Source organism: Ipomoea triloba, chromosome 12, assembly GCF_003576645.1.
Source record: "Ipomoea triloba cultivar NCNSP0323 chromosome 12, ASM357664v1".
Lineage (NCBI taxonomy): Eukaryota > Viridiplantae > Streptophyta > Magnoliopsida > Solanales > Convolvulaceae > Ipomoea > Ipomoea triloba.
Window position 1 is genome coordinate 9,109,279 of NC_044927.1, and position 12,696 is coordinate 9,121,974.

The 12,696-nt window shown below is 36.2% G+C and overlaps 1 protein-coding gene across 1 annotated transcript; it reads right to left on the reverse strand.

Annotated features, from left to right (window-relative positions):
- Nucleotides 1-9,520: 9,520 nt before the first annotated feature.
- LOC115999317 (putative serine/threonine-protein kinase) lies at nucleotides 9,521-12,467 on the reverse strand. The gene is made up of 6 exons (XM_031239173.1): nucleotides 12,393-12,467; nucleotides 12,130-12,240; nucleotides 11,542-11,752; nucleotides 10,781-11,018; nucleotides 10,486-10,636; nucleotides 9,521-9,820 (listed from the first exon to the last, which is right to left on the reverse strand). The coding sequence occupies exons 1-6, from the start codon at nucleotides 12,465-12,467 to the stop codon at nucleotides 9,521-9,523; spliced, it is 1,086 nt and encodes a 361-aa protein (XP_031095033.1).
- Between the last annotated feature and the right edge of the window lie 229 nt (nucleotides 12,468-12,696).

A 12,696-nucleotide genomic window follows, 5' to 3' on the forward strand; every position in this document is an offset into this window, starting at 1 on the left:
TTATTATTATTATTATTATTATTATTACACAATAATATTTTAGTTAGATAAAGTTTTCTAGCGGTAATCATCATAATCTTTTAAACTATGATGATTATGATGATTACAATAACAAACAGCACAGTCAACTTAGATAAAGTTTTCCCTAGCTAACACATGCGCAACTCTATTTGCAGATTGCTTAACAAATAAGAAGCAGAGGTTAGAAAACTCGCTAGCTAGTTTCTTAACATCATTAATAATTAAATCAAAAGATGATAGTAGCGCATGACTCTGAATCCCTTTAATAACTTGTAGGCAATCTGATTCAATCTGTATATGATCAACATTCAGTCCCTTTAACCACTTCAATGCCCCCCTCACACCAATGGTTTCAACTTCACCCAACATACGCCCATCTTCCTGCCATTGATGTCTAAAGCTACATCCACATTCAATTTGATCCACCCAGTTGGGGTTTAGCCCATTTCTCCACTTGCTCTCCATTAGGACTAACATCTGGGTTTCCTTGGTTAACAACAATCCAACTGTGGAGAAAAGTAAACACCTCATCAATAATTCTAGTATGAGGGATGCCTTTGCGGTTCCAAACCTTCTGGTTTCTAGCTTCCCATAACTTCCAATAAACCATCACTAGCCGATTACAAGCTCCTTCATCAAGCATTCTGAAATTTAACTCAACACATTCGATAAACGAACTATAGTTTCCAAAAGATACTCCCCAACAACATCACAGCAAGCTCTAGCTATCTCACATTGAACAAAAATATGGAGGACTGATTCATCATCACTGTTGCATGTTTGAAAATTGTCTAGGACTGGAACATGTTTTATCCTCAGCTGATCAAAAGCGGGCAGTGAGTTTATAGAAACCTACCAAAAGAGAGTTTTCACTTTGGGCGATAGCTTAAACTTCCACATCTTGGTCCAAAGAAGGGCGTTAGGGCAAGGTCTTAATTTTAGAAGTTGAGCTAGAATAATTGCGCTTGTGTATTTTTGGGCTAAGAAGTTAGACTTAAAATAATTAGGGAGTTAATACCAGCCAAGGTCCCTCGAATATAGTAGTTCCGCCATCTATCGTCCTAAACTTTCAAATCAACCCTCCGTCATCCTCATTTTTTTGATTTTGACTTGCCCTAGTCCTTCCGTTAGTCTTCTTCGTCTGAGCCATGAAATGTGAGGGCAAATCGGACAATTTGGTATAGAATAACGTTTTTTTTTCTTTTTTTGCTTTTTCAATGCCCCTTTGACCTCATTGCAGCCTTGTCGCCAACATGTAAATGCGAAAAAGTAAATGGAAAACGCACAATCATACCGCTCAATTACATAGTCCTCTCATTTGGAAACAGATTCGAAAGCTTCTTCGCTCTGAGCTGAATATCCCATGGCGAGCTCTATTTATCGAATAATAGGGTAATATGAGTCGACTGCGTAAGGAAGGCTGCTGCCGGCAACGTCGACGTTTTGGAATATCGACGTTTTTAGAAGAACTTCCCTCCCTGCACTCGAAAGAAATTTGTTGATCCAACTCTTAATTCTACCCACAACTCTATCCCTAATAAAATCCAAAATCTCTCTCGTGTCCCTCCCAATCAAAGAAGGGAGGCCTACATACTTCCCATTAAAACCACTCTCCCTCATGCCCAATATCCCACACACCAAACCCTTAAGAGAAGAATCAACATTTTTACTGAACGAAACCATGGACTTGCTATAATTAACAGTTTGACCAAAAGTAGTGGTGAACTCATAAGATTTTTCTAAGTTAGGTACTCTCAGAATGTTTTGCCCTATAGAAAAGATGGCAATCATCTACGAAGAACAAGTGAGTAACAATAGGAACCTCTCTAGCCACACACACCCCATGAATGTTCCCAACCCTTTGGAATTTTTGAATCATGGCACTAAAACCCTCAAAGGCCAAAATGAAATGGTAAGGAGATATAGGATCATCCTATCTAAGACTCCTCCGAAGAATGATGAACCCAATTTCACTACCTCTAATAAAATCTTATACTCAACAGAAGATATAAATTCCCATATTAAGCCCACCACCTAAGCCGCGAAACCAACCTAATGAGAATAACTTTTAGAACACTTTACTCATATCAAGTTTAATAGCCTCAAAACTCACCTTCCCATGCCTCTTTCTTTTCAAATAGCGAGTTAACTCATAAGCAATCCATAAGATTATCAGTTATTAGTCTCGCATATACAAATTAAAGGCAGTTTGAGATTCAGGCACAAGATCATGAAGCATGAACTTTAGCATATTAGCAAAGACTTTAGAGACAATTTTATAGAGAATGTTACACAGGTAAATAAGTCTAAGGTCCCCAATATATTTAGGATTGGTTTTCTTAGGAATGAGCACAATATGAGTTTAGTTTATTCCCTCCAGCAGTTTTCCAGATTGAAAATAGGTTGTACAAAAATTAAGAACTTCAATGCCAATGATATCCCAAAAATGTTGGAAAAACTCAAAGCTTAAACTATCTAGGCCAAGAGATTTATCTGGTTTCATATAAAATAAGACATCCCTAACCTCCTACAACTCTACCCTTTTCATTAACAGAACATTTTTGAAACTTAGAAACTTTTCCCTCCATGCACTCCAGAACCGGACCCATATCACCCCCAACAACTTGAAATAAATCCCTAAAATAATTAATAACTAGGAAAGCTAGATTGGTACCTCTTTCAACCAAATAATTTGTTGGAGAAGAAAAATAAATGAAATATTTATTTTAAGTGTAAAGATATCTATTTAATATATCAGGGGAAAAATCACAACTTTTAGAATATTTGAGGCGGCTAATGTAGATACATGAATAATTTATGGGGAAAAGTGCTATAAACATATAATTCAGGGAGAAAAAGTGTCATTTTCCCTTCTTTATTTAACTATGTAGGCTTTGATTCTAATTGAAATTTTAATAAGATAGGCATACAATTTAATTTTGGTAAAATTAAATTAAAGCTCAGAATTATTATTTTTTAAAACTTAAAATTTAAACATTTGATCTTAAAGTTGTTTTAAAATTTAAAAGCTCTTGAAAAGTTGAATTTGAATAATTTTAAAATATAATAGAATTTAGAATTACAAAAAAAAAATGTATTTAAAGACTGTTCAAACCGAAACCAAACATTTCGTACAAGGATCCAATTACGGTCCATCCAATATAGGAACCGTGAACCGTTGATTTAGAACAAAACCTGAATAATGGTCATGTCTACTTTTAAGCGGGAGACTTTTTGACACATTTTATGGCAAGAAATTTATGAAACTTATAAACTATTTTAAAGACCATTTCATCTATTTTTTTAAATTAAAATTATATTAAAAAAAAAAAGAACTAGTAAATAATTAATATTTATATATAATGAAAACAATATTTGTATATATAAGCTAATATTGTTTTTAAATAGTTCTAGGCTTTTTATTCAAGTTTCATATATGCATTTCCTTATATTTTCTTTAGGAAAATGCTTCTTAGCGCGCCCTCCTAAATTTTTCCTCCCATACTTCGCCTCTTGATGTGGCTCTCAATCATTGGATGACCATGAATATGTAAACCAAACATTAATTAAAAAAAATGAACCAATCAAATGATGCAAAGTCAGGAGAGAAAAACGGTAGGGAAAATAAATTAGGGGTATATAGCATTACTCTTTTCTTTATTCATTCTCCGTTTTTGGACTACCTAGCTTGACATGTAGTCTTTATATATATATATATATATATATATATATATATATAATTTTGAATGAAAAGATAACTGATTGATTTATATCCAAAGTTAAGAACATTATTACAAATGAAATTAAGACTATGATAAAACTATTCCACACAATCAACTTTAGAAATCGACTCATGAGTTATTCAATGGACAATATGATTTACTGATCGTTTTATTTATAAAACTAGACATTAAAAAAAAGTTTTTGATATCTCTTTGATGTCCTGAGTAATTAATCCAAAACCTGAAATTTTAGTAGCTGACACTAAACTATTTATGAAGTGTAAAACATCAAAGTCTTTTCATGAGGTTAAACAATTAAAGGTGTATGAGATTTATGAACATATTCCGAAGTAGAAGGAAAAAGAAACACTTAACGTGGACGTCTATTTAGAATATGTGATGACCATCCCCTCGATCCATAATTGAGTATTTGCTAGGGTTTAGGTGAGCCTAAAGGGTTTGGAACAATTTTGGTGAAAGTGAGAAATAAATTAAAGCCAAATTAGGGAACTCTGTCACATTTTGTGATATTGAATAATGGCTCATAGCAATTGAGTGTTTCATCCTTCCTCTACATAAATATGAACTTATGAGCCTTACCAAACAGTGTGGACCATCTTAATGGCTCATTGTTCTTCATTCTTATGCCAGCCTCCAAAATGGAATTGCCATAACTGGTCTTGCGAGAACCCAACTACTTCAAAAATGTCTCTTGTTATATTCATATCTTTTTTTTTCTTTTCTTTTTTTTTTAGATATGAATATATAAAAAAAAAATTTGAAAACATTTAAAAAAAACAAACTTAATATGTCATAAGTTAAGAAAAACTTTTCGAGAATTCCATTTTTTGTCGTAAATTTATAGGTGGCAGTCCACTTTTAATTTATTTTTTCTCAAAACATCCACTTTTTATCCTAGTATTATGTGGTATGACTATTTTTGGTCCTCTATCAATAAAACAGTTTAAATTTCGTAAAATACAAGGACATTTTGGTCTTCAATTATATATGTTTTTAAAAAATAAAACATAAAAAACATAGCAGGTCAACCTACTTTGTATAAAAAAGATCGAAATGTCATTTTATTTAACAGCATTTCAACGATTTTGTTGACCAAAGACCAAAAATGATCATGCCACAATAATACTAGAACCAAATGAGAATGTTCTGATAAAATAATTAAAAGTGAACTTCCACCTATAAATCTAAGACCAAAAATATAATTCACTCAAACTTTTACGAGAGAAATGCAACAATACTTGTTTTAAAGTGAAAATGATCAAAAGATATTTACGAGAGAAATGCAACAATACTTTTTTTAAAGTGAAAATGATCAAGAGATATTCCTAAACACATTGTGTGGAGCTGAGGTTAATATTACCCACCCTCGAAACTCGACAATAGTATTTTTTTTTTTTTTTGAAAATAACACAGAACTATATTAATTCAAATCCAAAGATAACACATTACAAATGATAGGGGGAGGGTTAGAAAACCACTCCGAGCAACCAGACATAGAAACAGACTGCCGTGCTAACAAGTGGGCTGCCTGGTTCGTAGATCGCTTCGCAAAGACTAAACTAGACTGAGTAAACATACTCATTAAGTTTTTAATTTCTGACAACACTACATGAAAGGAAGAGTCTCCCAAATTTGAATTGAGACCTTGTGTAACTTGGAGAGAGTCGGTCTCAATAATAACCTTGTCAATGTTAAGAGTTTTGAGCCAAGAAAGGAATTCCCGAATAGCTACAGCATCGGCTTCCTTAGAACTGTAATAGCCCCTCCAGTGAGACCCTCTAGCTGCAACAAAATAGCCAAGATCATCTCTTACGACGCAACCAAAACCCATTCTGGCACCTTGCTTGTCAATGGCTGCATCCACATTCAACTTAAGGAAGCCTTGTTGAGGTTTAGTCCATGTAACATCAATGGTGTTTCTCTTTGCCGTTTGCTGTCAGTCAATCGTAGCTTCACACCAAGCAGAATAATAACATTGTGTTCTTTTGACTATGCAACTAGCTGCCTCTACTGATTGGTTCTTCCAAATAATGTTATTGCGCAATGTCCAGATATTCCAACAAACCATGTAAAGAATACACATCTGATTACCTGAGAGAGTTGTTGTCATAAGGCCCAACCAATCTTGAAAATTGTCTATTGAATTGGCTGAAGTTTGGTAGCCTAGATGGTTCCAGCAGGCTTTCGCATACTCGCACTCAACAAATAGGTGAAAGATGGATTCTTTGCCATTACTACACAAATTACAATTATCCCCGCAGTTGATCTGTTTCTGTCTCAGCTTGTCTTTGGTTGGAAGACAGTATGTGCACGCTTGCCAAAGAAATGTCTTGACCTTAGGGGGAATTCTGCTCTGCCATAAATTGCTCCAATGTTGGATGTCCTCCTCGCGCAGCTCACCTCTAATGGCCTTATAACAACTCTTAACAGAGAATTTTTCATCGTCTTCCGGTCCCCAAATAATTTTGTCTTGAACTTGAAGTTTAGGAAGAAGGATCCTTAGTATAAGATCAGCATCCCTGTGGCTGAAAATATTTCTGATGGCAGTTTCATCCCAATTTAAATTTGAAGGGTCAATTAAATCAGCTACCTTTGAGTTCTCCATGAGAGGGAAAGGATAGGATCTCACATATGCATTTGACTTGTCAGGTAACCATCTATCACCCCAGATATATACTTGATTTCCATTCCCAATCCTCCATCTCGTGTGTCTGCGGATGATGTCTTGGGTTGCCAACAAACTTCTCCAAATAAAAGATGGATTAGCACCAACTTTTGCTGCAAGAAATGAGGAGTCCGGATAATACCTTGCTTTGTAGATTTTGGAAGCTAGGGAGTCTGGGTTCTGCGAGAGCCTCCATGCCTGCTTACAAAGAAGAGAGAGGTTGAAATCGTGAAGGTTCCTGAATCCCATACCGCCCCATTTCTTCGGTCTGCAGAGATGTTCCCAAGATTTCCAATTGATACCTTTGTTCTCACCTCCTCCCCCTTTCCACCAATAGGAATTCATAAGTGTTTCAATTTCCTTGATCAATCCTTTTGGCAAAAGAAACACCCCCATAGCATAAGTTGGAAGGGCTTGAAGTACTGTTTTCAGCAAGATTTCCCTACCTGCTCTGGAAATAAATCTGTGGTTCCAACCGTGAATTCGATTGACAATACGATGTTTAATGAAGCTTAGAATCTCCTTCCTGTTTCTGCCCATCATCATTGGTAATCCTAGGTAAGTTCTATTGCCACCCTCCTGCTGTATTCCCAAAATATTCCCAATTATTTCCCTATCCTGCGCCATAATGTTCCTACTGAAAGCTAGAGTGGATTTGCCCAGGTTTATACTTTGACCCGAGGCATTTTCATAAGTTAGGAGAAGTTGTTTCAGATTTGAAGCTTCCTCGACACTCGCTTTAAAGAACATAAAGCTATCATCAGCGAAGAAGAGGTGACTGATAGGAGGTGCATTCCTAGCCACCGAAATACCATGAATCTTGCTCCTTCGTTCATAGTCCTTTATTAATGCACTAAGGCCCTCAGCGACTAAAATAAAAAGGTATGGGGAGATAGGGTCGCCTTGCCTTAAACCTCTCCCTGGATTGATTGGCCCTATTTCCTCACCATTGCTCAACACGAAATAATCCACTGATGTCACACACTCCATTAATAGACTAACCCATTTTTCATCAAAACCCATTTTGATCATGATGTTGCGAAGAAGAGGCCACTCCAATCTGTCATAGGCTTTACTAATGTCTAACTTGAGTGCAGCATAGCCTTTCCGACCTTGTGTTTTCTTTTGCAAGAAGTGTTGCATTTCAAATGCTATCATTATATTGTCTGTTATGAGTCTACCCGGGACGAAGGCACTTTGATTTTCAGAGACAATACCATTCAAGAGGAATTTTAATCTGTTTGCTAGGGCTTTAGCAAGAATTTTGTACGCCACTGAGCACAGAGCTATGGGCCTAAGGTCAGCCATCGATTCAGGGGTGGATTTTTTAGGTATCAACACAATATGGGTGGTGTTTAAACCCTTTGGCAGTTTACCCGTATCCAAAAGTTCATTGCAGAATCTAACAAGGCTGTCTCCTAAGATATCCCAGTAGGCCTGAAAAAAACTTGGGTTGAAACCATCTGCTCCCGGACTTTTCTCAGGGTGCATCCCGAACAAAGCTTTCTTGATCTCAGTAGTGGTAAATTTTCTCAAAAGCATGCAATTTTGAGCATTGGAGACTACAGGATTTATACAAGTAAGAACAGGTAGGCAGTCCCCTGCATTACTGGTAAAAATCTGGGTAAAGTACTCATGTACCAGCGCAATTAGTTCTGGACCTTGGGTGATCCACTCTCCTCTTTGATTCCGTAGCCTTTGGATCTCATTGTTTCTTCTCCTTTGCTTGACTGCATTATGAAAGAATTTTGTGTTGTTGTCGCCTCCTTTGAACCAGAACATCTTAGCCCTTTGCTTCCAAAATTGATTTTGTTTATCGAGGAGATCAATGAATTGTTTCTGGGTCCTTGAAAAGGCTGATACTCCTTGTATGTCTGTCCGTGCTCTGAGGACACCCAATTGACGCCTTAGTTTATCAATTTGAGGTTGAAGGTTCTTGTTCATGTCTCTACCCCATTTCCAGATGGCATGACTGCATATTTCAAACCTGGAGCATAGATTAATCCCCTCTGTTTGACCCCAACTATGATGGACAATCTTTCTACAATGGGATTCCTTAATCCAGTAATTTTCAAATTTGAATTTCCTCCTTTTCTTGGATTGAACCGAGGGAGATGGCCAAACTGCTAACGGAATGTGATCACTGAACAGGGCTTCGACAATAGTATAGTAACTTGAACTTGAGTCAGCTATATGTGTAGGGAGAATTAAGTAAACCATTTCGATCAGCACTAGTGCAATGAAGATTGGGCTGACCGACCTATGCGTTGATGACTCTAAATGCAACATATATTGTCCAAATCACATCTCTTGCAACGCCTAGAAGCCATCAAAATTTATAAATACTACCTCACTACATGTAATAAAGGTCAAAACTCTTTCTAATAGACAACACTAGCGATATTTTTTTGGGAGTTTTTTGTAAGGTCATGGCTAATGTGGAAGAAAAAGAAGATATGTGAAAGAAAAATAAGTTACTCCTCTAAGAGTAAGTTTTTGTGGGGCCCACTAGGTAAACAAAAAATAAAAATAATTATTTCTGGTGCGCGTTATGCCCACCAATCATGCACAGCTGGTGCGTGTAGACGTGTAAAAATAGTTGGTTCCATGTTTATTTTTTGCTCTGTTTTTTTCCTTCTTTCCCATTTTCTCTTTTCTTGTTGTCTCTTAAAACCCCATAAAAAATTGGACTATTGAATTTGCTCTTTAACTCTTTGACACTGTCGACTCTTGATGAGTAACCCAAAGATTTTTTTTCTTTTTTTTTAGATTGCTTCTACTTTATTATTTATTTATTTATTTTTCTGTGCTTAGCTTGCCATCGATGTTGGAGTCATCTGTAAATAAACACCAACACATTGTATCCAGAGACTTGTACAAATTCACATAAAAACATTTATTCATTTTATGGAAAGAATAGTAACAATATTAGAACTTGCCAGTTTTCAATGTGAAACTCCCAGGTACTACTTTACTACAGGTCAAAAGATAGTATAGTTGAGGGGCTGCCATGTTTACAATTTGAGGCGCTCCAGCTAGCTAGCTAGCTAGCAAACAATTGACACACTAAATTCATATAAAATCGAAAATTTTATAAGCTATCAAACTGTGTATGAGAAGATGATGAAGAAGTGTGCGTGTTGTCAGAAACCAATTTTTTAGAGCTATGCGCTGGTCTATACACTCCTGGCCCTGTCAAAACATTCTCGTTTAGTTTAACTTCTTTAGACAGCATTTGAATCACTTGTTTCATGTCTGGTCTTTTCTGAGAAGCTGCTTGGGTACAAAAGAGGGCAACTTTGATAAACCGTGTTACTTCCGCCTCTGGGTATTCTCTCAACTCCGGGTCTATGATTTTCTCAAGCCTACCTTCTTCTCTCAGCTTCCAGGTCTGAAAAACGTTTTCTGTTAGGATCAAGCATTTACCATTACACAAAAAATTATTGATAATTTTCTTTATATAATAATCACATAATCACATTTTCGAGAGGTATGGTGTTGAACTAGCCTCGACAATTCCTCCACCATTAATCCAAAAACAATAGTTAGTAGTGAAAACACAACTTTATTTCCTTATATATACTATCACATTTTCGAAATGCAAGGTACTGGACTTGGCCCTTCAAACTTCTGCCCTACAATCCCTTAACTACCTAATGTTGGACTTGACCCTTCAGGCCTCTGTCCAACAATTCTTCCACCATTACACCATAAACAATAGCTAGTAAGGAAAACGCAACTTTATTTTCTTATATACTGTCACATTTTTAAGATGCAAGGTGTTGGTCTTGGCCCTTCAACCTTTGTCCTACAATATCTTTTAGCCACCTGGTGCTGGACTTAACCCTTCAAGCCTCAATCCAACAACCTCCTAATCATCTGGTGCCAGACTTGACCCTGAACCGGCCTCTGCCTAACATTTTCGTTAGTTGTTTCATAAATTGCAGATGACAAAACAAAATACTCAGCTTTCATATGAAATGCTCATTAAAAAACTTGCATTTCAATTGAGGCATGCATTATAGAGATTGAGGGGTGAATCTGTTGGAAACATACCCATTCCAGCAGAATCAATAGATCTTCACCAAAGGCATCATAACTACTACTTCTTCCGCTTATTATTTCCAGCACAAGCACCCCGAAACTATATACATCAGCCTTCTTTGTAAGTTGTCCTAGTAATGCATATTCAGGAGCAAGGTATCCTCTGCAAAGTATCAGTTTATGAGAAATTAAACAAAGGGTTGAAGCAAATTAACATATTTCATTTGCTTAAATATTGAAAAAGAGAAGCTACTTAACATATATCACAAGAAAAGTACAGAAATACAATGGATGAAGGAACACTCACATTGTTCCTGCCACTCGGGTACTAACGTGTGTTACATTATCAGGGAACAGCTTTGCCAGACCGAAATCACCAATTTTGGGATTAAGATTTCGGTCCAAAAGAACATTACTAGCCTTTATATCTCTGTGCACAATATGGTGCTCAGCTTCTTCATGAAGAAATGCCAGGCCAGAAGCTATTCCCAGACATATAGCAGCCCTTTTAGGCCAATCCATGTAAATGTGTTTGCTGCTGGTACCTGAAATCATAAACCTATAGTTGTTAGTGTGATCAAAATTGTTGGGGATTTTCCCGTATAATATAATTATGTGGTGCAAATTGACTAGGCTTACTAAGTAGTTTAGTTGGACTGAATAACTAGATGTTGTTAGTACAATATAAAGCCTATATTGATGGGATATAGGATATATAGTATATAGCACATATCCTAATACACAATGTAAGATTCTGAGTCAAAGTATGAGACAGAACGATTAATGTTACTTTATAGGTCTACTGTCTAAGAGGCAACACAACTGAATGGACATCAACAATGACGGGAGATAACATCGCTTTTGCTTCCACTACTACGAGGATAGGTTTCTCGTAGACTTTATTCAAACGTTAGACTATATTGAACTACCAGTATATTGATAAGAACAAGAAAATGGTTCTCAAGGAAGCAATTCATTATTGTAACACAACATGTGAGAACCTCCATTGAACTACCAGTATATTAATATAATACACTCAATTAGCACTTCAAAGTTTCTGATAGTTACCGAGTAAAGCATTGGCAAGGCTGTTGTTCTCCAAGTATTCATATACCAAAATTCTATTTCTCCCTTCAACACAACAACCGATCAGCTTAACAAGATTGGGGTGCAAGGTGTTTGAAATCGTATTAATTTCTGTCAAGAATTCATTAGTCCCTTGCTTAGATTCAGCGGAAAGACATTTGATAGCAACACAAGTTCCGTCCTTTAAAGCCCCCTGCACATATACAAGTAAAACAGAATTGTTAATGCCATCTGGGTCCTCCCGAATATAGTAATTTTATCACATTTAGTTCTAAAATTTCAAGTTAACCACCGTTGGTCCTTCAACTTTTAAGTTACCCACCCATTGTCATTCAACTTTCAAATTTTAACTAGTCGTGGTGGTCTTTCTAAAAAAAATCATAGTTGGTTAAAATTTGAAAGTTGAAGGACCTCAGTTGGTTAAATTTGAAAGTTGAAGGACCACGACTAATTAACTTGAAAGTTTAGGACTAAACGTTGCAGAATCAGTATAGCTAAATAACATTACCTCTAAAACACAAACATAAACTAATAAAGGCAAGAATGAAGACAAGGTGACATTAGCCTTACCCTGTAGACAACTCCAAAACCACCTACTCCTATTCTGTTTGATGGATGGAAATGCTTAGTTGCTAAACTAATGGCGTTATAGGAGAACAGTCTTGTGTTGCTGGTTTCAAGCTCTGGTTTTTCCAGAAAAGGTAAAAGCAGAAAAACAAATATCAGTTTATCAGACATTAAGTTCCATTCTTTAATTTATCAGTTTCAAGTAGGAATTTGAAACTAATTAAAGTCAGAAGAAAGATGAGAGCAAGAAAAACAGCATAAAAAACATTCTGGGTACCTTGTTTCCTCATCCCTCTACGATCTTTACAAGACCCAAAAGCACCAAAGCAGCTGAAACCCATTGCTCCATGAAACAAATACGACACACCAACAAAGTTGAATAAATTAAAACATCATAGAAACTCTGCTCTGCTCTGCTCTGTTAGCGCAAATTCAATCTAAAAGTTGAGTAAATTAGAGATAGGAGTAATAGAAACGAGGATACTTATTCAGATACAGATAGAGCAATATTGAGTTATCTGCGCCATGGGTATATAAAACCCGTTTTATAGCAATGCTAACGCTTGCGCA

Coding starts and splice junctions, on each gene's coding strand:
- LOC115999317 (XM_031239173.1), bottom strand. CDS start 12,467: ATGGGTTTCAGCTGCTTTGGTGCTTTTGGGTCTTGTAAAGATCGTAGA. Junction 11,753..12,129: donor GTTTTGGAGTTGTCTACAGG/GTAAGGCTAATG, acceptor GTATATGTGCAG/GGGGCTTTAAAGGACGGAAC. Junction 10,637..10,780: donor ACCCGAGTGGCAGGAACAAT/GTGAGTGTTCCT, acceptor GATACTTTGCAG/AGGATACCTTGCTCCTGAAT.